The sequence below is a fragment of the Tremella mesenterica genome (assembly GCF_000271645.1).
Source record: "Tremella mesenterica DSM 1558 unplaced genomic scaffold TREMEscaffold_12, whole genome shotgun sequence".
Classification (NCBI taxonomy): Eukaryota; Fungi; Basidiomycota; class Tremellomycetes; order Tremellales; family Tremellaceae; genus Tremella; species Tremella mesenterica.
In genome coordinates, this window is record NW_006711236.1 from 825,598 (window position 1) to 853,305 (window position 27,708).

General features: G+C 45.4%; 9 protein-coding genes across 9 annotated transcripts; 6 read left to right on the forward strand and 3 right to left on the reverse strand.

The window, feature by feature from the left end:
* Nucleotides 1-351: 351 nt before the first annotated feature.
* On the forward strand, nt 352-4,187 carry TREMEDRAFT_45509 (uncharacterized protein; the record flags this gene model as incomplete). The annotated part of the gene is made up of 9 exons (XM_007006983.1): nt 352-540; nt 802-923; nt 1,044-1,428; nt 1,567-1,752; nt 1,941-2,627; nt 2,793-2,986; nt 3,052-3,113; nt 3,306-3,422; nt 3,653-4,187. The coding sequence occupies 9 exons, from the start codon at nt 352-354 to the stop codon at nt 3,742-3,744; spliced, it is 2,034 nt and encodes a 677-aa protein (XP_007007045.1). The 3' UTR covers nt 3,745-4,187.
* A 672-nt stretch (nt 4,188-4,859) lies between these two features.
* TREMEDRAFT_57648 (uncharacterized protein) lies at nt 4,860-5,121 on the reverse strand (the record flags this gene model as incomplete). Its single annotated transcript, XM_007006992.1, has 2 exons — nt 4,860-5,006; nt 5,032-5,121. The coding sequence occupies 2 exons, from the start codon at nt 5,119-5,121 to the stop codon at nt 4,860-4,862; spliced, it is 237 nt and encodes a 78-aa protein (XP_007007054.1).
* Nucleotides 5,122-9,561: 4,440 nt separating this feature from the next.
* TREMEDRAFT_34217 (uncharacterized protein) lies at nt 9,562-10,643 on the forward strand (the record flags this gene model as incomplete). Its single annotated transcript, XM_007006924.1, has 5 exons — nt 9,562-9,608; nt 9,799-9,818; nt 9,865-9,934; nt 10,248-10,354; nt 10,579-10,643. The coding sequence occupies 5 exons, from the start codon at nt 9,562-9,564 to the stop codon at nt 10,641-10,643; spliced, it is 309 nt and encodes a 102-aa protein (XP_007006986.1).
* A 738-nt stretch (nt 10,644-11,381) lies between these two features.
* On the reverse strand, nt 11,382-12,248 carry TREMEDRAFT_57649 (uncharacterized protein). The gene is made up of 3 exons (XM_007006993.1): nt 12,188-12,248; nt 11,827-11,985; nt 11,382-11,609 (listed from the first exon to the last, which is right to left on the reverse strand). The coding sequence occupies exons 2-3, from the start codon at nt 11,983-11,985 to the stop codon at nt 11,427-11,429; spliced, it is 342 nt and encodes a 113-aa protein (XP_007007055.1). The 5' UTR covers nt 12,188-12,248; the 3' UTR covers nt 11,382-11,426.
* Nucleotides 12,249-12,546: 298 nt separating this feature from the next.
* On the forward strand, nt 12,547-14,570 carry TREMEDRAFT_64973 (uncharacterized protein; the record flags this gene model as incomplete). Its single annotated transcript, XM_007007111.1, has 2 exons — nt 12,547-13,917; nt 13,959-14,570. The coding sequence occupies 2 exons, from the start codon at nt 12,547-12,549 to the stop codon at nt 14,568-14,570; spliced, it is 1,983 nt and encodes a 660-aa protein (XP_007007173.1).
* Nucleotides 14,571-15,644: 1,074 nt separating this feature from the next.
* Nucleotides 15,645-17,608, forward strand: TREMEDRAFT_45515 (uncharacterized protein; the record flags this gene model as incomplete). The annotated part of the gene is made up of 4 exons (XM_007006984.1): nt 15,645-16,192; nt 16,400-16,512; nt 16,807-16,923; nt 17,337-17,608. Exons 1-4 carry the CDS (start codon nt 15,765-15,767, stop codon nt 17,606-17,608), a joined length of 930 nt encoding a protein of 309 aa, XP_007007046.1. The 5' UTR covers nt 15,645-15,764.
* Nucleotides 17,609-17,830: 222 nt separating this feature from the next.
* TREMEDRAFT_74646 (uncharacterized protein) lies at nt 17,831-19,815 on the reverse strand (the record flags this gene model as incomplete). Its single annotated transcript, XM_007007178.1, has 12 exons — nt 19,770-19,815; nt 19,715-19,723; nt 19,421-19,493; nt 19,364-19,377; nt 19,135-19,204; nt 18,899-18,983; nt 18,751-18,762; nt 18,641-18,706; nt 18,317-18,410; nt 18,260-18,274; nt 18,160-18,213; nt 17,831-18,106 (listed from the first exon to the last, which is right to left on the reverse strand). Exons 1-12 carry the CDS (start codon nt 19,794-19,796, stop codon nt 17,831-17,833), a joined length of 795 nt encoding a protein of 264 aa, XP_007007240.1. The 5' UTR covers nt 19,797-19,815.
* Nucleotides 19,816-20,962: 1,147 nt separating this feature from the next.
* Nucleotides 20,963-21,873, forward strand: TREMEDRAFT_64976 (uncharacterized protein; the record flags this gene model as incomplete). Its single annotated transcript, XM_007007112.1, has 3 exons — nt 20,963-21,168; nt 21,242-21,564; nt 21,737-21,873. 3 exons carry the CDS (start codon nt 20,963-20,965, stop codon nt 21,871-21,873), a joined length of 666 nt encoding a protein of 221 aa, XP_007007174.1.
* Nucleotides 21,874-23,681: 1,808 nt separating this feature from the next.
* On the forward strand, nt 23,682-27,626 carry TREMEDRAFT_64977 (uncharacterized protein; the record flags this gene model as incomplete). Its single annotated transcript, XM_007007113.1, has 6 exons — nt 23,682-24,110; nt 24,232-24,544; nt 24,711-25,435; nt 25,480-25,578; nt 25,719-26,010; nt 26,260-27,626. The coding sequence occupies 6 exons, from the start codon at nt 23,682-23,684 to the stop codon at nt 27,624-27,626; spliced, it is 3,225 nt and encodes a 1,074-aa protein (XP_007007175.1).
* Between the last annotated feature and the right edge of the window lie 82 nt (nt 27,627-27,708).

Genomic DNA, 27,708 nt, shown 5'->3' on the forward strand with positions numbered 1-27,708 from the left:
TTGGACGTGTCATACCTTATTCATCCTCTTGACCGGTATCCGATAATAATATCATTCACTACCATTGGGACGGATAACATATTTGTACTATACGACAACCGTTCATTGACGGAGTGGAGTGGACATACCAACAATTCAAGATTATCTTTAGGTAAGAAATTGAAAGTCCAACAGTCAAGGAAGATTTGACAGGGGGACGTCAATTCGTACGAATTCTTTTCGAATATTGATTTAGTAATGTCACATGTAAATGAGGAAGAAGATGGGTATTCGAATGGTTCTGGGTCCGGAAGTGGAAGTGGGAGTGGGAGCATGACAAATGGACATGGGTTATCAAGTGGGAATGGACATATGGAAAATGGATACACGGGAGGGAGTACAATTAGGAATGGACATTTAGAAGATGGAATACCTATTGGTGATATCACCCCTACGACAGAAGAAGTACCAGTGGATATCATTCCTACTAAACAAGGTAGAAAACTTTGTGTTCGACATCGACAAATGGCCAATCAAGGGATTAACGCAAAATTACAAAAAGTGAGTTATGAAGTTCCCCTTCGGTCTCGCCCGTCTACGAGTACTCGTACTCGTACTGATGTATCTTTGAGATTGAGATTTGTCTGGTTTACGCGTCATTGAACTCCACTATCTACGCGCATCTCCGGACAGTGAACGGGGTTGAAGTGGAGAGGGGGAGAGGTGATGTGATGTGATGTGGAATGTAAACGTCAAATATCGGGTTGAAGGATGAAGGGCAGGATTAGGAGAGATATTGGGAGACATGAAACTAACTTTCAGTCACTCGACTCTTTACCTACTTCTGAAAGATTAGCCATTACTCAATTATGGTCCACCTTTTCCAAAGCACGACATCCCAGAAGGAAACTTATCCTGGAGGGTATTCTGACCATGTGTTGTTTGTGAGTCTTCTTCCTCTTCATGGTCACCCTCCCTACCTTCTTCCCAACAAATGGGATTCATTCTAGGGTGAGGTCTGCAATACTTTGGGAATTAGTGGGGGACAATCGATTGACGACTAGCTCCCAACTTTCCCATTTGTCCGACTCGCTCAATCAAATCATCCGAATAGACCCATTCTCTCTCCTTCCTCGTGAAGTCAATCTCCGTATCCTCGGCTACCTCGATGCCATCTCCCTCGGTCGTGCTGCTCAAGTGGCAAAATCTTGGAAATCCCTAGCTGACGATGATCTCCTCTGGAGACGTATGTGCGGACAACACATCGATCGTAAATGTGAAAAATGTGGTTGGGGTCTACCACTATTAGAACGTAAACGACTCAAGATAGAATTATCTGATCGTTCACCAGCCACTGCTGTAGGTGTGGGAGGCCATGATGACCATGCTCATGATCACGGTCATGGTGGAGTGAGTAGGTTGATGACGCGTACAGAAGCTTTGGGTATGGTACAGGATAGACATGTACCTTTAGTGTATTGCGATCCGGCTGTGGTGGATACTCCAGCGGGGATGAAGAGGTCAGCGGCGGGAAGTGCCAATGGGATAAACGGAATCGGATCTGTGGCCAAACGTAGAAAGGTGGAGAGTGATTCTGAGGGTGAGATGGGGTTGAATGGGTTAGAGGATAGTCTGAAATTGGATGGGAAAGCCAATGGGACACATTTGACGAGACAAGTGAGATTGACGAGACCTTGGAAGACTGTGTATTGTGAAAGATTAGTGGTGGAACGGAATTGGCGTAAAGGGAGATGTACCGCGAAGACTTTGAAGGTGGGTTATTTCTATCCCTCTTCTTCCTCCCCTTCCTCTCCCTCTTTCGTTTCCCTCTCTCTCTCTCTCTCTCCCTCTTTCGTTTCCTTTTCCTGTTCCTATTTCTCCTGATCCTATTTCTCTATTCACATGATTACTTGGCTGGATGTGGTTCTTCGGATGCAATGAACGTTTTGCTGACATTTTAGGGCCACACAGACGGAGTCATGTGCTTACAATACCACACTGCCCTATCTGATCCCTCCTACCCTGTCCTCATCACAGGCTCATACGACCGTACGGCCAGAGTATGGAATCTCTCCACCGGTGAAGAAGTCCGAGTTCTCAGAGGTCACGAAAGAGCCATTCGAAGTTTACAATTCGACCAAATGTTCCTCTTCACCGGATCCATGGACGGTATCGTCAAAGTATGGAATTGGCGAGCAGGAGAGTGTATCCGAACCTTCAATTGTCATTCCGATGCCGTTATAACATTACATTACAACGGTTATCTACTCGCTACAGGTAGTGCAGATTCCACCATTCAAATATTCAATTTCCGTACTTCTGAGAAATTCTCTTTGAGGGGACATGATGATTGGGTCAATTCGGTCGTTTTATGGGATGGAAAAACATCTCCTGGTGATGTTGATCCGACGGCAATGATGCAAGCTACCATAGCTCGACATCGATCTCCAGGACCAGAAGATACTTCAGAAATGAAAAGAGGACCTGATATAGATCCAGGAACAATGTTATTTTCAGCTTCGGATGATAATACTATCATCCTATGGGATTTGGATACTCGATCGAAAATTAGAGTATTCGAAGGACATAGGGCGCAAGTCCAATCGTTGAAAGTCATAATGTTAGATATGTCAGCAGAAGAGATTGCTGTTAAGGCAAGACAACAACAAAGAGATAAAGAAAGAGATTCGAAACGATCAACAATGTCAAATACATCAATATCGACAGGAAGAATGACACGTGCTTCACAAGCTCTCAATAGAAGGTCAATGACGACTAATGGATCTGTTTCGGAGAGAAACTTGAATGTTCAGATAGATTCATCAATACCGCAAGTGGTTGTTCATAGTTCTGAAAATGGATCAGAGGCGTTGAAGAAGAACACGACGGATGTGGAGAGAACAACCCAAGAAGGTGGGAAGAAAGCTACTTTAGTAACGGGATCATTGGATGGGACTGTGAGATTATGGGATATTGAAACTGGGGAAGAGAAGGCAACTTTGTTCGGGTGAGTCTCAAGTCATTTATGCAGAGTGGATATGTCACCAGTGTCTGAAAGCTGATTTGGGATAGTCATATCGAAGGTGTTTGGGGAGTCGATGTGGATGCTTTGAGAATTGTTTCTGCTTCTCATGGTGAGTCATCACAATGCTCACAACTAATCCTTCTACAAACTCTCTGCCTTTACATGGGATCAGTCGGGGGCAAGAAAATAAGCAGTAAACATGGGGTCACAGATCTCATTCCACCCTATTTTGCTATCGTGTCATGCTCAGCAAAGGCAAGAGAGAGAGATAGTTTATCAAAAAATTGAGCTGACACATCAGATCGAACTGTTAAAGTATGGGATGTTTCTTCTGGTGAATGCGTCCAAACTCTCGTGGGACACAGAGGAGCAGTGACGAGTGTTCAATTAAGTGACGATTTGATCGTTTCTGCTTCTGGTGAGTTTTACTTTTTTTCCCGGGTACATCGTTCTATCGCTTTTGCCTTGATTTTTCTTATGTTTCCTTTCAACCTTTCTTCATATGTCCTCATCGTCCATCTACATCGAACATGTACACAACCCTCCACTTTCGTCTCTTGGTGAAGACGCCCTGTTTCGATAAGCGAGAAAAAGGTGAAAGACTGGAGTCAAATAAAGTTACTTAGGATTTCTCAAACTAACCGTCAGACGACGGAGATGTGATGGTTTGGTGTTTCGCCCCTCAATCTACAACCGTGACGGATACTCCACCAGCTACTCTCACACCTGTTCTTGAATAACGTCGTCGTTCTTTACCCTCATCTCATTCACCTCTCCTCGTTCCTACCTCTACCTATAGACATATCATCATGCGTCTGAACTCTTCACATCTCTCGTTAAACATGACCTATCCTCTAGTGTCAAATCGATCGAGTCACATAGGTGTCCCCATATCCAACTTCTATCTCCATATTCACTTTTATTTCCATAATCACTTCTATCCCCTCCCATAGGGACAAAAACCTTTGACTATACTCGACTCTCAATCCCTACCCCTTGTCAAGGAATGCAATACGAAACCATTTCATCTTTGCCGCTCTTCCATTGAAACGTAATCATACCGTTTGAAATTTAATATCAAATCATGTACCTCTTCACAATTGTATCATCATTTTATAGTCATGTTATCAAAATTGATAGAAATAGGTATATCTTGTAGCAGACATGTTATTTTGTTTTGGAATGACAGAGAGAAATCACACCTCTATCAAATAACTTTTGATATTCCTTCTTTTTTTCTCTAAACCTTTGTAAGAAGTCATGTGTACCAATACGATATCTTGTGCATAGTTCATCGTGCATGGTGCCAGTCGTGTTTACTAGAACTGTTTTCAGTACAGCAAGCGGCCAATGGACTAGGAGGATATATCCTGTCTAATTGGGTTTTCATGAAGGAAGAACGTGATACGTGAGCAGGGTGAAGCAAAAGGTCCAATTTGATGCTATGAATAATACGATATGGTAATACCAAAAAGATGCAAATGCTATGGATGCTACAAAAGTAGAGTTGAAATGCTCGGATTGATTCCGTATGATATTTATGTTGATTTTTGTAGTCTTTGTAATTATGTTTGTCTCTCTTTCCCAAGAAACCAAATTTTCTCTCTCATCTTTCTTTCTACTCTTGGTCCATCCCCCAACTCTTCACTTATCCCTATCCCCCCCAAAAAAACAGAAATCCAAACGATTTGAATCCCACACTTCGGATCTCCCAACCCATTACATATTCTGATCACTAAACCCATACTTGGTTAGAACGTAACACCAAAAGTGGTCACTCATATGAAGAAGTAAAGGGAAACACCAAACTCTCTCACTCGTATGAAGGATAAAACGAAACACCAAAGTCGGTCTCTCAACATGAATGTACAGTACTTACTGATACAAGAAGGATTGCTCCCTCACGCTCTTGTCCAAGCTGCACCACAAACACATCCTCTTTCTCTATCTCTTCTCCATTTCCCCCAACTACTCCCATCGGAAAATAACAACTTTCCCAAAGCTGCCGTTTTAATTTCACATCTTACACATTTCATAATTTGTTCTTTATCATTTCCGTTATTTATCAAAGTCATATTCGACCTCATTCCCGAATTTGTCATATCGTTTGAAGCCATAGTGCCACTTGTACTGGTCATGAAACTTGGATTGGTGTTATCGCTTGAAGTCATCATGATATTTCCGGAAGTTTGTTTGAATTCTTTGGAAGAAGGAACGAAACCTATAGATAAATCAATATCCATCGGTTCTGTTATACGAGGTAAAGGAGCAAGATCGAATCCATTGGAATTGAAAGTATATGGTATATTGGATGGTTTTAGTGGATCAGAATGTGAAAATGGTTCATAAGCAGGATGTCGGAAAGGTAATGAAGGTGTATGTGATTGAATGGCTGATGAACGGATATATGATGATATTGGATAAGATGGGGTACGATGGTTAGAAGGAAGAGGTGAAAAGATGACTCCGTCGGTGGAGTTCCAATTGGGTGAAGGGGCTAGAAGGAGGGATGAAGGGGTAGGAAGGTTGTGTAGGACTGTAGGAAGGTGAGATAGGATTGGATTGGGTGAGAGAGAAATGAGAGAGGTTAAAAGGGATGATTTTGGAATTTCCAGTTTTGCTTTTTTGAAGTCAGTCATCATCTTCACTTCTCAATGATACTCTATCAGGAAGTCAAGTACCGTCCTTATTACCATCATTGTGGCGATAAAGTAGCACCAATATGACAGATGAGTATTATCAAGGTGGAAAATAGGAGTAATGTGATATAGAAGTCGGACAATGGATGGGGCAGGGGATCCGGACAGGTGGCTTAGTCAGTTGAGAAGAGAGACTTCGGGACATCATGGAGTGAAAGAGAAGCGAAAAGAAGAAGAAGAGAGAACTCACAGACATGTAATCTAGCTAAAGCTTTACCCCACAATTCCAAATCCAAACCAGAATCATCACAAACAGCCCTCGCTTTCTCCTTAGCAACATAAGTCGCATCCATACTACTCTCCACTTCCGTCGCACCTCCAAAAGCTCCTCCAAACACTTTACCTGCTCCAGGCGATGGGGTCGGTTGATTCAACGCTATGACCCAAGCTAGGAAACGGTGCAGAGCGGCAATAGCACTTAAAATGGAAGAACGTAATGATGGATGGAGTAAAAACACAAGACGAGGAAATTCAAGTAGAGTTTCAGGATCTTGAGTCCATCCGAGAGTACCTGACGCTTCTACTATTTCGCGAAGAAGGGATGCAAGACAGAGTGAAACGTGAGACGCGGCGTCTAGGAGGGGGAATATTGATACTAAAGATTAGTCAAATTCAATCATCTTTATTCTCTGATCAAGCGAGAGCCGGTCGACGAAGCTCGTCGAGTTCAAGACTAATAGAGGTAGACGTGATGATGGATGAGGCAACTCACATCGCTCATAAGATCCATCTTGTTTTCTGGCCGCATCGATCTGAGAAGCCGAAGTGACTAGATCTATCATTCCTCTAGCTAAAAACCGTCTATCGTCGTTCATTGCCCTGCTATCAGTCACTAGTCCGAACATAACCTCCTCGAAAACATGTCCAATTAAGTGGCCGTGTGAAAAGTGAAGAGCATGTAAGGACTCTTGAGTGGGTCATTGATACCCCACAGGTCGAGTCGCATGGAAGGAATGTCACGACGCCTTGAAAGACTCACTTGAAAATGGCCAATTGGATCCAGAGCAGGTGTAAAGGGTTAGCCAGATCTTTGGCACATGAACGTAATACGGCTAGACCGAACGCTTCTGGTCAGCAAGTTATGTCTATGGGATTCACATGTTCCATCAGGTGGATCATGCAAACGGCAGAAAGAGCAAGGAAGAAGAGGAAGAAGATTGGTGAATGTTAAAAAGTTTGCCCAATTTCTCCTTGTTCAAAGTAGGTCGTGTGTTTGGAAGCAGTTGGGGTGAGAAAGAAGCGAGACATAAACCCACTCTCATGCTCCGCCTTGGATGTCGTAGCAAATCCAACTCTCACGCAATCCGCACAACTATACCCTTCCTCCATCGCCAATTTAACACCCATAGCAACTTCCTCCGCCTTATCCGCTTCCGGTCTGAGTCTTGGAGAAGGATGCAACATCAATCCATTCTCCCTCGATACCAATCCCACTATGCCTGGACAACCACGATGGACACTTTGACTGATTACCAAATCCACATCGTTCGGCAAGGGTCCCTCGACGTGAGTTGGATCACCGCGGAGTGACCATGATTCGTCCGAGTCGGGAAGGAGGTCGATATGAGATAAAATAGGACCGTGAGGAGTGTCGAGGAGGGCTAAGGAAGTGGTACCTGATTCTACGGATGGAAGGGGGTGTAAAGCGAGGAGAGAATAGGATTGGGGGAGGATAGCTGTGTTGATTGGTTGAGCAGATGTTTTCTGAGATTTAGCTTTGTCTTCTTTCTTATTGCTCTCGCTCGTTGTCATAGATGTCATATCTTTCCTTCAGGCATTCTGAATCTTCATGATGAACCTGCTTATCAAGCAGGATCAAGCAGAAGACCAAAAGCGGGCTATGGCGAGTCAAGAGAAGAATGAGATATTGATGTTGATCCAATAAGAGGACTTACCCAATCTATCGCTGTGATAGGTTGAGAATTCGGTTCGAGATCTTCAAACCCTTCTGATAATTCTATCAGACTCTGATTAAATTCCAACACTTCGATTCGTGTTCTGTACTCCATGGAACAATTGACTAAAACAATGAGCGAATGATTTTTGATAAGGATATACTTACCAGCATCGGCAAACACCAACGCAGCGCCTACTCTCTCTAAAGGTCTAGATGGAGATGATGCTTCGCCTGAATGATCGTCGGCGCTGGATAAACCGAGAAAGGTGATTCCTTGTAAATACGTCTTGACCCTATCGGTCGGTACTGAATGTTCCAACGGTGGAGGTTTTAATCTTGGTAAAGGAGGTAATGGAGTGCTTCTCAAAACTTCTCATCAGTTCATTTACTTTTGTGTCATACGAAATTTAGGAATCAAGTAAATGTTTTTGGGGTTGTTATTTGACAGAAAGAAAAAGATGAAAGACTTACAATATCTTCCAAATTCATCTTGACCAACATCTATCTTTGTCACTCCAGCTTTTCCTTCCCTTTCCCAACCCACCCAAACACCTTCACTACCTCTTACCATTTCCATCCAACCTCTTCTGATTTTCCAACCCATTTCCGGAGGTTGTCTATCCCCTGTTAAAGAGTAATACCTCATATGAATAGGACATTTTAACAAATGCATTCCCCATGCCACATCGATACCTTGAGAAGCTGCTAATGGATCCACTTGAGGTTGATAATAAATCAAATAAACACCAGTAGGTAATAAAACCAATAGAATTGGAGCTTTCTTTTCGTCATATCCTCCTGAAGGTGATGGACCTAAAGGTGGTGCTCGACCGATAGGTGTATTTAAACGTTTTGGATAAAGATGAACGGCTACTAAAGGTCGATGTGGTAGATGAAAACTTGCATGTGGAGCTATTGAACCAGGTCGTACAGCTGGTGAAAGGATTAGACTATGATAAATTGTTAATGTACCTCCTTGTGTTTCTTTTCCTAATGAAGAAGAAGAAGAAGTTGTTGAAGGGTGGAATATGATTATCCATCTACCGCATGGTGAAAAAGAAACATCTTGTGATGGGCCGAGTAAAGGGGAAGTTGCGAGTGGTCGAGGAGGCATAGAGATTTCTAATTGAGTGGTATAAAGAGTGTTGTGAGGTTCAAGAGGGTAAACTAATTGAGATGATTGTGGATGGACTGCAGCGGATGTACTGTTGAGTCAGTCAATTTGCCCTTGACCGTTGAGAAGTTCAGTTGCATTTGATTATACAGTATATATATGAAAGGGCGTCAGATCCCCAAAGGAAGGGGTTTGTAATATCATGGGTTCGTCTCATAGTACAGTGTAACAAGGGAAAGAGGGAAAGGGGAAGGGAAAGAGGAGGAAGAGAGTACATACCAAATTCCTATTGAACCGAGTGGAATATGAAGATGATGTGAGCTTGAAGAAGAAGAGTTTAACATTTGTACTTGTTGTATATCGGTACGGACGGCGTCATGATGAGCTTTGAACATGATTTTCGGCGTATGTAATCGAGTTAACTCCGGTCAGACAATCTTTGCTTACAAAACAATCCTTTGTTCCACTTTTGTCATTCAGCTGAGCAGGAAATAGCAATCACCGCATAATCCCTCTTTCCGGTAGCCCGACTAGCCCGAACAATCTTGGACCCTGAACAAGACTCACTCAGGGGGTCACGTGACTTGCTTCCCTTACTTATTCACTCCCCCCATTCTTACATAGTATGCTGCTTCTACGCGTCTCACTCGTCGTACACACGTCCATTCCAAAAGTAAAGATCCTGTCAATTCTTAAGTCTCCAGCGATACATAGCGAATCTTTCAACAACGTCAAAAGTGCACTTCTCACCCACCATCTATACTGGAACAACAGTGACGGAGAGTTTACAAGTTGAAAGAGAAGAACGACCTCATCTCTTTCCGACCCATCCCTTCACTTTAGCAACATGCCACCCGCCAACAAAGCTACAACTCTGGAGGAATTGGCAGAACGGTGGGTCTCATCTTTACCACTCATTCTTCCATCCTCTCATACCCTCATCTTCTTTTGATATCTCCCCCAGTTAACGCCATATGAAGACTATGTCGGGCGATTTCATTCATACACGCTGTGATAAACATAACACATTCCACCTTTTTTCATTGTCAAACAAAACAACCGACGATTAAACGCTAACAATTAGGATCATATATTCTGATAGATGTAATCCCCTCTTTTCTTCTTTCAAGAGTCAAGACTAAACAAATAGATTCCGATGATAAATTCGAATATCGCCATGTCATCTTACCCAAACAAATGTTAAAACTGATTCCTCGATCGTGAGTTTTCCCCTAATTATTCTACCTTACACATCATATCTTTGTCTTCCCTTATCATCATTTGATACCTACGCTTTGATCCTGTGATATTACCTCATCTTCCTCACTTTTCATCCTTTATCTTTCCTCTCTCTCCGTTCGACTCTGATTCGAAGTGATCATGGAGGAAACAATAAGGAAGAAGAGCGATGTATACCCTTGGAAACAATTTGAGCCATATCGAAGAAGAAGTAGAAAGCCTTCCTAGCTCTCTACGTACCCTTGACAGACATGCTCGGCTTGAAATACATAAGAATGATCAATAACGTATGAGGTATTTCACACAGGATGATTCTGGACTTTTGAGAATCTTAGAAGAGAATGAATGGCGAGGCATCGGTATCACCCAATCTTTAGGTTGGGAACATTTCGAAGTTCATGGTGTGTTTTCCCTCTTTCTCCTCTATCTCTCTCTTTTGTTCAAATCTCGAATGGTTCATATCAAATTTTCCAATCACATCTGTCAGAATCAATGTGAAGATAAGTATTCAACACTACAATTTCTTCTTCGCAATCAACACCCATCATGGTCATCAGTGACACTGTTATCATAGTGTAGCTTGCATTGACGAATGATGTGATGATGAGATTTCACTAACGTTCAGCTCCTGAACCTCACATCCGTACGTCTCTTCTCTTCTCTTCCATATCTAAAATGAAACATTACTGATCATTTCAGTCCTGTTCCGACGTCCAGTGGTCAGTCCATTCTCTTTTCTCTTCCCCATCTCCTTGACTTCTTTCCCTCGTGATCGTCTTTATCCATATCATACTTGCACTCAACATGAAAACCGGAACGGCGCGGAACCAATTTGGCTGGAAAAGCGTTCCGGTTTTTTTGTTAGTTGCCAGTATACCGGATTGTTTGATGGAAATTCCCTTGCACTATCATCATGATCTGTGTGATTGTTCACTAGACATTTCAGCACATCATCGTGATCGTCTTTTCCATCATTTTCGGCATTGTTTAGTGGCCAATCCTTCCGAATTTGATTCTGTGACGTCTTGAAGTATCTTGTGACACCTTTTTGACACTGACACTGACACACAGACCAAAACGAAATAAAGGTTCGCATCACATATTTGGCATTTGACAGCATAGATGGTCAGTGATTGACAATGGAAAGGGGGGATGGTAATAATGAGCATGATAGTGTCAAAATTTCCCCATTTTTTTCTCAGGTCCCACATGCATGGTTCTGCTATTTCCTTCTATCCTCGTCTCTTGGTAACGGCACAGGTCCCCATTGGCAAAGATCTCAGCAAGCGTTTTGGCTTGTTCTGACACTTCGGCCTTGTGCTATACTCATATGGCCAAAGTTCACATACATCAGGCAATATTGCTTAGTTACTCAACCCGTCCCAGGATAAAGTCCGGGCAGGGAACACATGCGTGGCAGAAAAGTATGAGAGGATGCAAGTAGATGCATAAATTGCAAATAACTCCAACGCTCTAGTCGAACAGACCAAAGCCCATGTCGTCGTCAGATTCCTCCTTAGCCTCTTCCTTCTTTTCTTCTTCCTTCGCAGCTTCAGGAGCAGCACCACCGGCGGCGGCAGCAGGAGCAGCGGCACCACCGCCACCACCACCTCCCGAGGGGACGGAAGCGAGTTTGGCCGAACCTTCGTTGATGAGCTGAGGGTGAGTGTGGGTTCTCTTCGACTGAGGTCTCTCAATATTTCTTGGCCAATGCGCACTATCCCTCCTGAGGGCCTATGTTCCAAGGGCACATAAAGGAAGCATGAATGCGCCACTCAGGATTGTAGTATCTTCATACCGACGGTGAAAATAAGAGCATTAGAGTGACCACGTCGAAATTGGGAGCAGGCAAGAGAAAGGCAAGATCACTCACAGTGGCTATGTCCTTGCCTTCCAACTCAGAGATGAGTTTACCCAAACGGTCACCATCAACTTCAATACCGACAGTCTCGAGGAGAGAAGTGATGTCGCTAGCGGAAGGAGAGGCGTTGCCTCCGGTTTGGAGGAGAAGATAAGCGGCGATATATTTCATCTGTAATGAGCGATGACTCCGATGATCCACAGTGTCAAGTCTCGCTTCCATTACAGGGGATCAATGACGATGAAAGCCTAAATACATCTGAAGCAAGAATGATCACTGAAAACTCCCAACACATGAGATGCGTGGACTGCCAAAAGTTGGGAAGGGGAGAAAGGGAGGAGGGGGTAACGTGAGAGATACGGAAGACACTCACTTTGTCGAATAAATATGGCACGCAAACCAATTTAAGCTGTAACAGCGGGCTTGACGTTTATGCCTATCATCATCAGCTCCATCGTTCTCGAAACGAACCTCTGTCAGAGCTTACCTTTCGTAGTATGAAGAAGAGTTCAGAAAGAACAACAAGGTGAGAGGTGAAGCACGATCGGGAATTTCGTCAGTCCGGGGAATTTAAATGTGGCACTTTGCGAAGGTGGTTAAAGTGGGGTGCTTACTTAAGTAGGAGTTTGGTGGAGGATGTCCACTGTGTCACTGACATCCCCCTCACTCCTTAGGATACTTGACTGTATGTACTTGCTCGTCACCATTGAGCCAGAGGTCGGGTGAGAGAATATGGAGGAGTTTAGGTTGAGGAGAAGACCGTTGGGACTCAGGTTGGGTATTGAAAACGCGCAGTGCCACGAGGAGAGATATCAGGATATAATGGGTAATACGAAGATCCCTAGTATTGAGGACGACCCGCGAAGTTCGATAGCCCGTTCAACCGTAGACAGTTCCGAGAATAGAAGAACAAGAGAATTTACATCTAGAAGAGTAAACAATGTCATCGGCGAGACCACCAGTAAGGCTCGAGGCAAAGAAGGTGAGAAAGGGACAAGAAGGAAAGTTTCGTTCGCCTTGGAAATTGAACGACAGGCGGAAGAAGAGACCCCGATCAAATTGAGAGAATTGGAAGTTGGTTGGAGAGCCAGGAGGAGGGTCGTTCTGGAAGATAACACGCAAGTGAATCAGAGGATCGGTAAGGCATCCTTAGGTGTCCAGGATCGGATGGAGGGGACTGCCATGGGAAAGAAGTCCAATGCACCTGACCCGGAGTTCAATTGTTGGAAGGAAGCGAAGCCATCGGTAGGTCGTAAGAAGGTATTAGATGTTGTTCCCTCTCGTCCACCAATCATGAAGAAGGGAACACAAGCTGCGAATCCCAAGTCAGAACATCATATCCAGAAACAAACGTCGAAAAGAATTCTACCCACCCTTTCCCGCGACGTCACTGTGAATTTGATGTCTAACCCAAAACAAACAATGTTTCCACTCACACCCCCCACTTCACCCGAACCGGATTTAGTTCCTCTCCCACCCCACTCCGTCCCCTTGATACCATCCACAAAACTCGACAACACAACTCCAATGACCGTTTCATCCCGCTGCATTCCCAAGCTCTGGACAAAACCAACCATCCCGAACATCGAGCAAGTTCAATCGGTAGAAAGACGACTGTTCTCCGAATCATCCTATCATCTTGAACCGATACTGGCCCACCCCCTTCCTCCTACTCCTCATCCTATACCACTCCATATTGGGAAGAAAGAAACGATTTATATCCCTTATGTACGCTACGAACTTCGACTCTTTCTTCCTGGTCACAAAACCATTACGGTACTTTCTGGAGGTCGATCTTTGATCTATTCCTCTCCACAAATATCACCTTCACCGTCTCGACCTACGTCATCTTCAAAACAACACACCGCTTACTCCAAGCAATACCACGTAGAACCGGAGACATCCAGAATCAACAAGAAGGTCGTAGATGCTCCGAAGAGATTTGATGAGCACCGGCGGAGACAAGAGGGAGAGGAAAAGGGAAAAGGAGATGAGAGATATAAATTGTCCCTGGATGACTTCACCAAATGGACAGAAAGGGAGAAGAAAGAATGGAAAGCTGTTTATTCTTTAGTGGAAAGGTTCAAACGTTCTACTCCACGTGTAAGTTCCTAACTCGTTGGAAAGCATTGACCAATAGATAGGTAAAGATATATCATCCACTAGGTCAATTAACTTTGACCTGTTCCGACCCACCGGATGTCATCTTGGCTTTTGATTTACACTGTCCCTCTGTATCCGACACCTCTTCCACATTCGCTCACACATCATCACCTCCCATGTCAACCACCTTCCGGTCTGTTGCGCCAAACACGGAGCGGACGACCAATCATCATCAATCTGGCGTCGACTTCACCAAGAAGAGAACCGGTCTAGAAGGCACAACACGAGTTCGACTCCTTTATTCCCGCCTAGCGAAGGAAATACGAGTAGACATATCCAAGACCGTCCATAATCAAGGTCGTCGAGAAACCCTACGAAGTAGAAGAATGGCCGAGTTGATCACTTCTCCGATACATGTCTCGGATCGCACTCGACCTTTCAAAACTCTAGTGCTAGAGAACGAAGACATCATGGACCGACTATCACTCTCTGATCAGACCCATCTCAGAAGGGATCCCGAGAAAGTGCATCAGGCATTCATCAGTCTTGGTCTCTCGATATCCACGATGGAGAGTTGGTCAAAAGAAGAGATCGAAGCCGTGTGTAGATTATGGGATCTACGAAATGAATGGGACAGAAGACATTCTACCTGAACAATCAGATTCTTCTCCATCATTCTTTCACTATGAAATACATGTTCACTGCCCATTCCACATACATGAAAATCGCAATTGGATCATGATCACGCTATTTCTGATGTTTCGTCAGAATTCGTTTTATCCTTGTTCTCATCTTGAGCAAGTTGTTTCTTCTCTTGAATATGGTGCCATACAAGTACACAAACACAAATGACAAAAATGACTGGTAATACAATCCATACTGCTAGTCAACTCCCATTCTTCAACCCTTTTTGTTCTCTACTATATGATTATCTTCAATCAAGAACTTGAGGATCCAATGAAGGAAACCCCTCTTTCTGTGGGACAAGTACACCATATGGTTAGAGAGAGATAAAATATGCTGTAGATTCTTATGGCGTAAGGAAGAAACTTACATGATAAGGGATGGTGAATTGGACAAGGTTGAGGGTCAAAAGTCGTATTACAACTCGTCGCGAATATGTCGTCAGTCTGTGTGTAAGTCGGTCGTAGTCTATTCAAACCTCTTTGGTCAAGATCCAAGGTTGTGGTACTCATTGTCTATTGATTCTCTGAGGATTTTGAATTGATAATTTTTGCCAGTTTAAGGTATCTGATGTTACAAGGAGTGATATTGACTGATGAAAATTGAGATGAAGTCTAATACTTTGGTCATTCAACGAGTGAGAGGGCCATATTAGGTGAAAAGGGGTCGGACCAGGTGAGAGGGGATGAATGAAAGGATCATTGTGGCCTGGGAATGGGGCGAAGGGAGTGAATGATCATCTGACCGAGTAGACCGTGGGTGAATGGGTTATGGATTCAGGAGAGATCATTTTGGACCAATGGTTTACTGGAGTATTGATAGATGTTCTCGCTTGTGTACTGTACATTAAGCATGTTAGTGAATGTCACGAAGCATGGTTGTCTCTACATGGTTTCGTATAACTTGACTACTGATTTGTGTGTGGCGTGGGACGGTAGCAAGAGAAGAGAGAAGAAAAGTGCCACATTCATTCCTTGTGCCACATTTCAAGTTTCGTCTTCTTTCCTACTTCCCTCTATTCCCACAATTTTCTTTGGATTATCATTTGCTTAAACCAGACTACAGGACCAACCTCTGAACTTTTATCACGGGCCGACGGAGTATATTGAAATTCTCATACCGTCTTTCGAACGACATCTGAAGATCGAGTCCTATCATTAACAATGTCGTCCCTCTTTCGTCCCACTTCACTCCGGGGAAAATTCTCCTTCCCATCCATTCCTACACCCCACAATCCCATCCCATCACTTCCAACACTCTCAACCCATTTCCCTCAAACTCGTCCATCCTCTTCAATCCCACGTATCTCTCAACTTCCCCCTGACCATACTCTACTCCCTTATCGTCCCATACCTCGTCGAGAAGATTTCCAATCCCATTTCCCCGATTCTCCCATACATAAAATATACAATGACCCACCATTATTCCGTGAACCCGATACGAAACCCAGAACGATTGATACGCAAGATTCGGCTGAAAGACAAGGTGTTTTGAGTGCTATTACTGGATTAAGTTTAAAAGAGTTAGGGGAATTGAAAAGGACTCGAATTGTTGGCAAGGCAGTGAAACATATGAATAAAAAAGGTAGACAGTGAGTTTGAGCAAATTTCAATTACTTTTTCACTTTTCATATCATATACTGTACGACTTGTCTTCATCATTACATGATCAACGAATTGATTTAATTTAACAATGCTTTGACCACGTGTAATGGACTTGTCAGAAGTTATAGGAATTCTTTCCTCAAAGTGGAGAGAACGCCTGCTTGGTTTTTGAGCGAATTGTTAACTCATTACAGACCTGGTCAATACGCTCTGGCTATAGTTGGTTGTCCTAAACGTGGTTTGGTAGGTTTCGGTCAAGGTAGAGGAGAGAGGAATCAGAATGCTACGGAAGAAGCTATGTATGAGGGTGAGTGATATTTCCCTTTTTCAACGCCAAACGTTTTTTACCTTTTTCTAATAGCCTTATTCCTCACCTTTTCCCCTGCATACTTGTGCTTTTTTATTCCATCTTCCTATCTGAATTCAAAGAGACAATTCCAGCTGGATTACGAATCACTGTCCTCCCTTGCTTCACTCCTCAAAACTTCAATCTCGTCGAGCTCTCTTCCAAACCCTTGTCCAGACATACATGTCACTTGGACCAACACGTGATAAGTGACTACATCAGGACACTTCAAGTTACGCATTCGCTGACTCTCAGCAACCCTCCGAATGGATCGCGTGAGCCGATACGAGAACCGTACTTTTTGGGGCTCAGGACGAGAGTTGACTTCGAAATTTGGAGCTACAATTGTGAAATTCCGTGCTCGGCCTGCTGGTATGTTTCCATCGCTTTCATATCTACCCTTTTTTCTCTCTCTCTCATCCCTGCAGTCTGTCCTCTATCACAGACCCTCGCCGTATCTACCTAAGATCAAAAGGATCAATGGGACTGTTGCTACGTCCCAGGCATGTTAAAGACCACACAACCTCTTTCATCTGGGCAATCACCACATCTGAATGTTATCAGGTTCATGGATCATGGATCATGTCATCTCACCCACGCTTGGAGAGAGTATGACCATTGAAATAAGATTCCTGAAAGCACTGATTATCTCTCTATTTTCGGCTTAGGTGATGATGAGAGGGAGAATCGAAAAGGGAAGCGACGAAAAGAGGGAAGGGAAGAGACGAAAAGAGGGAAGAGAGAGGGAAGAAAATACAAGAGAAGGAAGAGAACTGATAAATAAGGATTCGGTCTAATGGTCCCACGTACCATCCACCCAATCTTAACTGCATGCGGTATATCAGACGCTTCCGCTACGATAGAAGGTTCAAGAAACCCTATGCACGTAGTTAAAGCTACTATTCAACTTTTACATGGTGGTTCTAATCCTATAAACCTCGGAGATGGAGTAGTTGGGAAAGGTTCCAGAGGTGATAAAGGTCAAGGAATGAGATCAAAAGATGAGATAGAGAGGGAAAGAGGAAGATATGGTGTTGATATTGGTCGAAGGGTCTAAATCATGACATCTCTTCTTATTTACATGGAGAGATCACAGTCAATAACATGCAGCACAAATTGGAAAACACCTAGAAATGACCATGCTCTCCGTATGCATTTTACAACATCTACCATCTCAAATTGACACGTCCTATTCCTCATTTTCATCCAATCATACCCAGCACTTAGATGATCGAGTACGAGCCAGGTGATAAAGTAACCACCGGGCCACCGATCGATGTCATCGACCTAAAGAGGATAATCGTCCAAGTAAAGCTAACATAGCTACAGCCACAATCCATCTCCATGAAAACCAACCATGTCTATTTCTCACTTGAACATTTTCATCTACTCCTACTCTTCCTTCTACTACAGCGACGTTTTCTATTCTTTCTCCTATTTCTTGATGAGGTATCTCTAGTGGTCCAGGTGTGGGTGTGGGTGTGGGTGTTGGAGTGAGTGTGGGAGTAAGAATGACGGAAGAACTCGTGAATGATCCCAACTCCAAACTTGGTTTCTTAGGCCGGTCAAGTCAGTACGATTTTCGAAGATATTCGAGGAAAGACTCACAGAAGGATTTGAGCGTCCCATATCAGGTAAATCGGTCATTGTCGGTGTGGAATACTGTCATGTCAGCTTAACTTGGAGGACGCCGAAGGGGAAAGCTGACTTGAGGGAATATGTCCTGATTGTCAGTAAGAGTTCAATGAGGAAAGAGGAAACGTACGCGGAATTTCTTATTGGAAAGGTTGAATGCGTGACTCGATTTTGCTAGTGCACGTTTCTCTTCGACGGTAGTTTTGACAGCTCCAGCTGTGATTCTGCAAGTCAGGGGATTTTGATCATATAGTAATTTCGATGGGTGGAGACGATCTGACTATTGTCAAAGAGACGAGCGTCATAAGGAATGGAAGTATGTGTTGTTGCCAAGTGTTGAAGGCACAAGAAGTAGGATCTGGTTGACAGGTCTGAGCATAGTCATGATATTGGCAGAAGACAGGGAGAGGGGGTACTGTAAAATGAATCAGAGGAAGACAAACTCAAGACGCACTCATCCGACAACATAAACGACAAAAGTCCAGTGAGGATAGTAGCCACACTCCAAGCTGCGTTCCATCTACCCTGTTTAGCTGTTGCTTTAACTCACCGCGACTAGCTTACGTGCTGGGATGACTGCATGTCAGCGAAATGTCACAAGGATCTTGCAAAAGGCTATGTTGCTGTGTCGTATCAGAAGTATCCGTTTGTGCAGGACAGGAAAACGAGTGAGAGGGTGAATAAGGGAGGGGAAGGAGATGATGATACTCACTAGGAAGTCATACTCATACAGATCTTCACACCAGTTTCAAACCGGCCAGAAGGGGTGAACAACTTGACATCAGGTGGTTTGAAAGCTATGATCAGTGATGTCCTTTCCAAGCTTATCGAAAGATCACTCATAGCGGGGCGAAAGAATATGTCTGTACAGAGATCATGCGACAGAATGTGTCTAGCAGTAGAAAGGTGAGATGAGATGGAGCAAATGAAAAATAGAAATAAACTCACGATAATCACTAGGGAACCAAATCAACCCATGATATTCTCCTCCGTCGTAAGGTGAATCGGGAGGTCCTCGCTATTTCATCAGTCTCTTCCATCCTTATCTCCATCCGCCATAGAGTACTTTCTCTTGTACATCTCTCAATGACTTTTTTCATGGATATCGGAAAACGTCCCAAAGCGCATCTCAGGACACTACGAATAATTCAGTACGGAAAGAATGAATCGAACTAACAATAATAAAATGCCCTTCTCATCAGCCTTTGACTCTGGACAAAGAGTAAAAACTCACAATCGAGAATGTTCTTCTCTTCTGGACAAGCCCAGATAAAAGGAGGAGGTGATCTTTGCATATTAAGGTATTCCTAGAGTTATCAAAATGAGTTCCTTCGTTTCGTCCCATATCCCATCTCTTTCATCTCTTCATCTCATCGTATAATTACTTCTCGCCTGTAAAAGGCGGCTTTGCTGGATATTGTCCATACGAATCTTTATCGATAGCCACCTAATCGGGGATATTCCCACGAAGTCGGGAAGACGAGAGGATTCATCACGAGGGATAGGGCAAGTGAAGGAAAAGACATACCTTCTGAAGCTGATCCATCAGTTTTATTCGAACGAGATGAAATCTAAAAACTCACCCTCTTCTGTGCTACCTTGGTGGCCATATTGAGTCAATTGTAGTCGAGAGAGAAAGAGAGAAGCAGAATAGTGTAGAAGAAGGAGAGAGGGGGACAAAGCGATGAATGGGTTTGAAGGGGTGTGTGGGAATGGGAAATGACGTGGAGTATTCTTGATTTCTTCTTTGATAAGCTCAACGTCTCAGTCGAAACTATCTTTCTGCAACTACCAACTCTCCATCTTCTCATGACAACTTGAGAGACGTCCGAGATAAACTCTTCACCATAGATGATGAAGACACTCCGGACAGTACTTTATCAATCCTCTAAAATGACTACGACCCTAACAGCTGGAACCAAATTTTGGTACCAACTCAACGACTTGCTTCGACTCTGCGACACCCTCACACATCCTGGAGATCTAATGACCTGTATTACATATTCAGAACATACATTCGACCCCTCTGACGTAACAAAGATCGTTTAGCCTTACTTGTGACTTCCCGGCCTCATCTGCTCCGCTTCGCTCGCTACCCGCGTTGCAGGATTCCTGAATAGGCCTATATGAACAGCTTCGATTTCAGAACTTTGATCCTCCCTTCGAGATCAGGGTGTAATGAAGAGCGAACACACATCTCTCTTCGCAACATATTACTTCATACTTCTCAGCCTTATACTCGTTCCAATCGTCATCAGTCTCAAAGTCAACACAATCGACGACTTTTAAGTCTCACTAATCCCTTCCCATCTTGTACCTGGAGGGTCCGACCCAGGATAATGATGAGATATGGATTGGATGTTCGGCGTTCTCTGTGATCGGCAATATTCGTGTATTGCTCATTTACTAAGGGTCTCATCGTCTTTGATTTGGTATACTCACTGATTACTAGTTAACAGCTGGACTAATGGGTACATACATCAGGTTCGATGGTATTTGTTGACACCCTTTGTTGACGTGACGTACAAACGATAAACTTCGCCGTATAGTGATAGCTTAAATCAGAGTAGATACATCAGGAAACCTTCTGCTATCTACTCTCACATACCAACATACGAACGACCTTGGTCAACGCCTTCGGTCAACGCCTTCGGTCAACGAACGACACCAGATACCACCTCTACCACACACAATCGACCCCACCCGATCATCCCCTCCCCAACTGTCGAAAACCGACCTCGGCCCCTCTCATATCCCCTTGTCCTCGTTTCCGGACATGGCGGCACTGAACGGGGCCAATACCATAGCTTCTCCTCTGGTTTTGTCCTCTCCTTTCTCTCGTCGAGGAGACATCAGCGGAGGAACGTACATGTTTCTGTCTCAGATAATATGTTGGTCGATGGGTATGCAAGTGATGGTGTACCTCGGCTTTCATTCATATTGTATCTTGCCAATGTGTGGTCGTGTGAACAATTATACCCCGTAAGCTTGGCAAATGACGAGCGCGAGGAGTATCCGACGAATGACCATTTCACGTCCTCGTTACTGTTGTCAGCTTTCGTTCACTGAAGTACATTGTGGTTGCTGTAACCACCTGCCGGCGGCATTCATCACCCAAAGTCTTAGCACCATCCACAGCCGCAAAAACACCATGTTCGACGTCACTACCACCACCACTTTCTCATCCTCCCTTTACCAATACCCTAATGGAAGATGCCGCGTGGCGAAAGACCGGTACCGGCGCCGGCGGCTTTCGTCGTTTCCCTCTTTCCTTCTGCATGAGCATCATCAGGTGGAGGAGACAGAGACGCTTGCTCGGTCATGTCCGACATTCACGTCATGGCGTCAACGCGGAGAAACAAAGTTCCGGACCGGCGGGTAAATATTGTCCTTCTCGTTTCCCTTGAAGTCTGGCTTCCCTTGGTTTCTTGACTTTCTCCATAAGTGGCTTCAGGAGGAAGGATGTACCAAACACATTTCGCTTCCTTCAGCGGCCATTCTCTTTGTTAAGTAAGCACGGAGCACGAATAAAGGAAACTCGACGCCACAGGGTTTCTTGACCGGCGGGACACCGCCGGCGCCCCACCTTCTCCGGATTTTGGGGTGGTTGTTCGGGGCAATGCCGGTTCGCCAGCTGGGATGTTCAATGCGGCAGAAGAGCACAAGCTTGGAGATCACAGCAGCTAGGGAAGAGGGGGCTCGAAGAAGAGGAGAGGAGACGGAGAGAAGGAGAGAAGGATGCAGGTGGAAGGGACGATCGATAGATGAACCGAAACTTGTGGTCGTGTCTTCCTGCCGGGTCCGAGTCTGGGGCTCTGCTTATTTGGACTGACCAACATTCCTTGTCTTGTTCACGACGTCGAATCTGGTACTGTTGGACATTTGATTGAGACCAGAGAATCTTGACCAAATTGCGAGACGACACAATCGAAAGCGACACTCGGCGTATGTATACAGAGCAGTCGGTTCGAGGTTAAGTAAAAGGTGAGACTCTTCTATGATTTTCAATAACGTCGTTCATTGATTCACTGAACAGTGCAGTGCACACGTCATATCTAAAAGACACCATTAGAAGGCCACAAGGGGTCGAGTCACATATGGAATATATGGAAGAAGGAAGAAAGGATTGAAGAACAAGTTTCAACAAGTGAGCATCATCATCCCCTCCCCCCTTTCCATCCTCTCCCTTGCCGCCCTCATCGTCCAACCGAACATGTTCCGGTCCGTGCACCCCTTCGCAATCTTCTTAACCAAGGGGGCGTGAGGTCCTTTACATGATCCGCCCGTCCTTCCAACTCATCTCCGCTTGACGGGCGTCTAATTTGTCTCGCATGGTGAATGAGGGATTGACAGAATAGCAGAAGGAGAACAAGTAAAGAAGAGAAGACATCGCCTTCAGACGAAGACCGACGAGTTAAGGCGTTTGAACACAGTCGGAGCCTGTCCCCTCACTACAGTAACAACGCCCTCGTCTTCCTCGGATCATCGATCATTGACCCCCACCATCAAAGCCGACTGGCTCGGGCGCCAAGTGGTGTAATCGTAATTTCACAAAAAGTGCAAAAAGTGCAGATCAATCCATTCGCCATCTAACATATTCCGCGGATCTCTCCCCCAACGTTCCTCCCCCCCAACACCACGGAGCTAGAGTGGTACTCGCTGCCTAGTGTGTTACCCGAGAGACCGACTATTGAGACGCCACAAATTGGGCTATCCATCAGACGTCGAACAGGAGCGATCAGCGATCAACGATCAGTCCATTAGCGATCAAAGCGTTCCCCTCTTGCCTACCCCGCCCCGCAGAGTGCCGCCCGCCGGCTGCTTTAGCACCGGGACGATCGTCTAATTTGGTTCTGCTCCCCCCCTGGGCCGCTTGGACCGTGGTTCTCCACCATCGGTGAACACGAGCCGGAAAGCAAAAACGACAGCTAACTTGAACGGGGGCCATCGACATCTCTCTCTCTCTTTCTCTTGTGATCCTTTTGTTAGTTGGGTCGTTACACGGCAACAACGCCGATATAACACTTGACAAGACCCGGCCGGTTTTTGTTTTGAAGAGAGGCAATCATTCATGTCCCGCTCGAGGAGTCATCTGTGACATCGTTGAAAATACATAGGCCGATCCCCTTTGTGACCGACTGACCGCCCCGCCGGTCGTGCGTCACTTTTCACCACCGTCATCGCCCTTCTCTTTCTTTACAACTCCTCACTGCCCAGTGCTTCTCCTCGTCAACATCTCTTACTTCTTACGCCTCTTCTCCGACCAGGGCGGAGTGGTCAAGTGGCGACCTCTCTCACCTCTTCTCTTTGTATCATCCCCTCTGTGAGATAAATAATTACCATCCAAGTCATTACATTATTGTCACCACTACTCCACATCGAATCGTATCTAACCGACCTCATCCCGATATCGGCAGAAGCAACATCATTCATTCCTGCCGATCGATCCCCTCCAACTTTGAGATCAGCAACGAGGACCGACACAAATCCTTAATATGACACACGATCCAATCACCTTACCACGTCTACCACCACCCGTTACCGAAACTCTCCCTTCCATCTTTCATCCTTTACCTTCACCCATCCGACCAACTCAACAAACTCGTACTACTCATCCAGCCAAACTACCTCCCCGTATCATCTCACCCACGACACCAGGCGTCAATCAATTCACACAGGATAAATCGTTGCATAGGGCGGGATCATTCCACATTCCACCGCCACCCAAATCAATCCCCATGCGTGCTGCCTTTTCCGCCACACCCGTCTCTGGAGCAGGTCCCAGTCGGTCGGTACCACATCCAAACCGATCCGAACAGGGGGACTCGCCGGAAGATGATAATAGAAGGGAGCTGGACAGGGAAGAATTGACTACGAAAGGAAGGAAGAGGAAGAGATTGGCAAAAGCCTGTAGTGCCTGTCATGTGAGTGAAATCTGTTCATACACTACGAGTGGCACGGACCATTCAATCATCCCCGTCAGGATACTTTTGACATCGACCCAGTTTATGTGGGACGAGTAAGGGTAGTTGACTGATGAAATAGAAAAACAAACGAAGATGCGATGGGTTCGCCCCTTGCTCTAACTGCGAATTTTCTTCCCGCCCATGTCTCTACCTGAACGCACAAGGTCAGGAGATACCTCCTCCCAGAACTCGCGATGCGGCAGATCGTCGAGCGAGCAGAGATGATGGACGCCCAAACGGAGGAACGAGGAGAGAGGGAGATGCGGACTGGGCTAGAGGGTCTAGTGGGTCGACACAGATGGACGAGAAACGGCAGAGTGTAGAGCGGAGAGTATTGAGCCCGGTAGAGATTGTCGAACGTGATCCTGCCATCTCTGCTGAGCTCATCGACAGTGTGTCTTCTCTCTTTATCACATCCTAATCTCACTTGTGTTTGAAGACCCATCACTTCTCACTCTCCCACATGTTCATATCCCTTTCCAGCTTCACTCCCACGAGATGTCACCGGACTATACACAGTATACATCGATGCAACATTTGTGACTGCTAACACTTTAGTTTTCCTCCGTCGACTCCAGCCTCACTGCGCCATGATACACACTCCCACGTTCCAACACCGTCTTTACCTCGGTCAAGTATCTCCTCTCCTTCTCGACTCCATTTACGCTCTTTCCGCCCGTCTTTCCGACAACCCAGTGCTTCTTGCTTCCCTTCCACCCAAGGCCCCCCGGTGGATACGGGGCGAAGCGTTCGCCGAGCGTGCGCATGCGGGTGCCACTGCCATTATCGACCATCGTAAAGCATGGAATGAAGAAGAAAGACGTTCAGATATGGGGACGTACGAAGAAACAGAACTCGTCCAAGCTCTGTACCTCTTATCGGTTTATTACTCTTGTATCCGTCAACCCCAATTAGGTCTCTATTACCTCGACGTAGCTATCGATATCTTTCGTCCCACTCATGCAGCCACTCTACCTCCCCCAGCGACACAACTCGGACTCAGTACGGTGGAATATATGACATTGATGGAGATGCGTCATCGAACCTTCTGGCTGTTGGTTTTCCATGATTTGTTCGCTGCTGCTGTGAGTAGAGAAAGACGTTTGAGGGAACAAGACATGTACAACGTACCTTTACCTGGATCGGATGTACATTGGGGCAGGTACGGCGGTGGAGCGGCTGGAGGGAGAGAAGCAGGGAGAAGAGATGGCTTAATAGTTGGAAGTGGGAATTGGTTAGGGGAAGAAGGTCAAGTGGGGGAGTTTGGACATGCAATCAGAGTGGTAGGCCATCTGTCCTTTGAAATGAAGCAAGGGCTGATAAACAGCTGTCAATCTGGTGTGACATTATGAGTGTGACCAATGCCACCGTATCGCCGACGTTGGAGATCAGAACGCATGCGTTGCGACAGGAGCAAGCTCTGAAGGTGAGTCACAATTCAATGTCTCTTCCATCTCCCTTTCTCGTGGCTCCACTGATCAGTCGCTGACTCTCTTCTCTCCTACGCCCTCCCCCACGGTCATGTTATCATACTTCAACGTTTTCTTCGGTCATGAGACGGTGTAGCTGACCCGCGCGCAGGCATGGGCAAACTCCCTCCCTTCCCATCTCTCATTCGATGAGACCAACATTGCCGCTGCTGAGATAGCATCTCGTTCGTCAGTCCCAGAAGTGTCGCTCAACGGATGGTGGTTCACTTTCATGCACTGTCTAGCTGAGTGCGGTATGTTCTATTTGCAAGTCGTGGTGGCTCAACAGATGGGGAACGAGTGGATGGCTGTGAGACAAGGGCAGGCTGTTCAGAATATCGCCATCTTGATGGACAGGGCTGGTGAAAGGGGCAGGGAGAGTTGTGCGAGTGAGTACTTTTTCCTATTTGCCTTCTTGTTGCTCTCGTTGTCCTCTTCTGCTCTTCAGATCCCTTCCTCATCTTTTCACTGCTTCCATGTCATCCCTGATCAGTTCCCATTCACTCCAGCAACTATCGTGTCAATTATATCGCTTTACAGCACCGTTTGCCCCTGGCAACTATCTTGGGCTAGATCTGTTCAATACGGGGATATCTGCTGTGGACATGGATGACCACATGTGCACCATCTGATCCCAGTGCTCTTCCCCCTACTCGTCCTCTCCAATTGGCAAGACCATATCCATCTCACAAATCCCTCCCTCTCATCTGCACACGCCAAAGTCGACCAACATCTCAATATCTGGTGGACTGAAGTCGCTGAAAATTGGGGGTTCGATCGCACGACCGCTGTCCAAAATGGGTTCTATCCCGAACTCCCTCCAACGCGTTCACAGAGACAACGACCCCCACCTATCCTCACTTTGCCTCATCCTCATCCTCATCCACAAGCGCCTCTTCCCATCAGAGCCCGTGCACCCGGAAACATGCTTAACCTTTCTGCACCTATCCTCCCTCCATTACCTGCTCGAACACCTTCGAGAGCGTTCGATCCAATGACCCCTACGATGGGATTCGACCCGATACGTACTCCCATTCTTTCTTATGATCCTTCAAGAACACCCGTCATGTCATACGACCCAACTAAAACCCCTGGAATGGCATTTGAATCCTCTCGAACACCCAATATAACTTACGAACCCACTAAGACGCCTTCGATAGGATTTGATCCGATCAGAACTCCTTCTATACCTCACGAGAAAGAATCCGTCAGAACCCCTTCGAGGACAGAAGTGAATGCTCCAGCTTTAGGATTGAGGTTGTACAATGCTACTTCGCCGTTGGTGCCGGAAAGCGTGATATCGAGTACGAGCTCATTAACTTCTAGGATTGAAGTGGGCCCTCCGGGATTATCACCATTGTCAGGTGTCCGAAGAGGTGGTCTCATTAATGCCATAAGATCGCCTTCGCCGTCCACCAAAATCGATTCGGAGTCAAGGATGGACATGAGACGTACGTCGGTCACTAGTCCAGAGAAATCTCGACGACATTCGGATAGAGTGGAGAGGGATAATTCAGTCAGACGTGGATCAGAAACGAGGTACGAAGTCGATATGAGAACTGAGTTCCGACGGGAAGAGAGAATGAGGTCGAATAGTAGAGAAGATCACGAGTCAACTTCAAAGGGAAGGAAAGAGACGATAGAATGGGATAGACGATTAAGTGAGATTAGAGATACTTCTGTATCACCTTGGAAGAGGGATGATGAAAACGGGATTGTCTTACCGCCCCTCTCGGCGGATTTGAAATATCCTCATGGTCTTTCTGATAGGATGACATCGGGTTTAAGTCTGGGAATGGGAATGAGGAGAGAATCAGCAGGGGATAGGGAAAGAAGAGAGATAGAAATGGAGAGGGAGATGAGAGAAAGAAGAGGATCAATGAGAGAATCGGCGATACGTGATGCGAAGGAAGAAGTGAGAAGGGAAAAACAAAGAGATTGGGGATCGTTAGGTATCGAAGCTTTAGTTTCTGCTGCGGAAGTTAGAGAAAGGGAGAGAGTGTAGATTTCAAAGTGGTGTGTTGGTTGTAGATGTTGTGTTTGTTTCATCTTGTGCTTTTTGGCGATTTGTTTTGGATTTTTGGATT

Bases quoted from the DNA above. Each gene is read 5' to 3' on its own strand.
- TREMEDRAFT_57649 (XM_007006993.1), bottom strand. From the start codon at position 11,985: ATGAAATATATCGCCGCTTATCTTCTCCTCCAAACCGGAGGCAACGCC. The intron at 11,610-11,826 runs GTGAGTGATCTT...ACTCACCCTCAG, and splicing joins AAGGCAAGGACATAGCCACT to CTCATCAACGAAGGTTCGGC.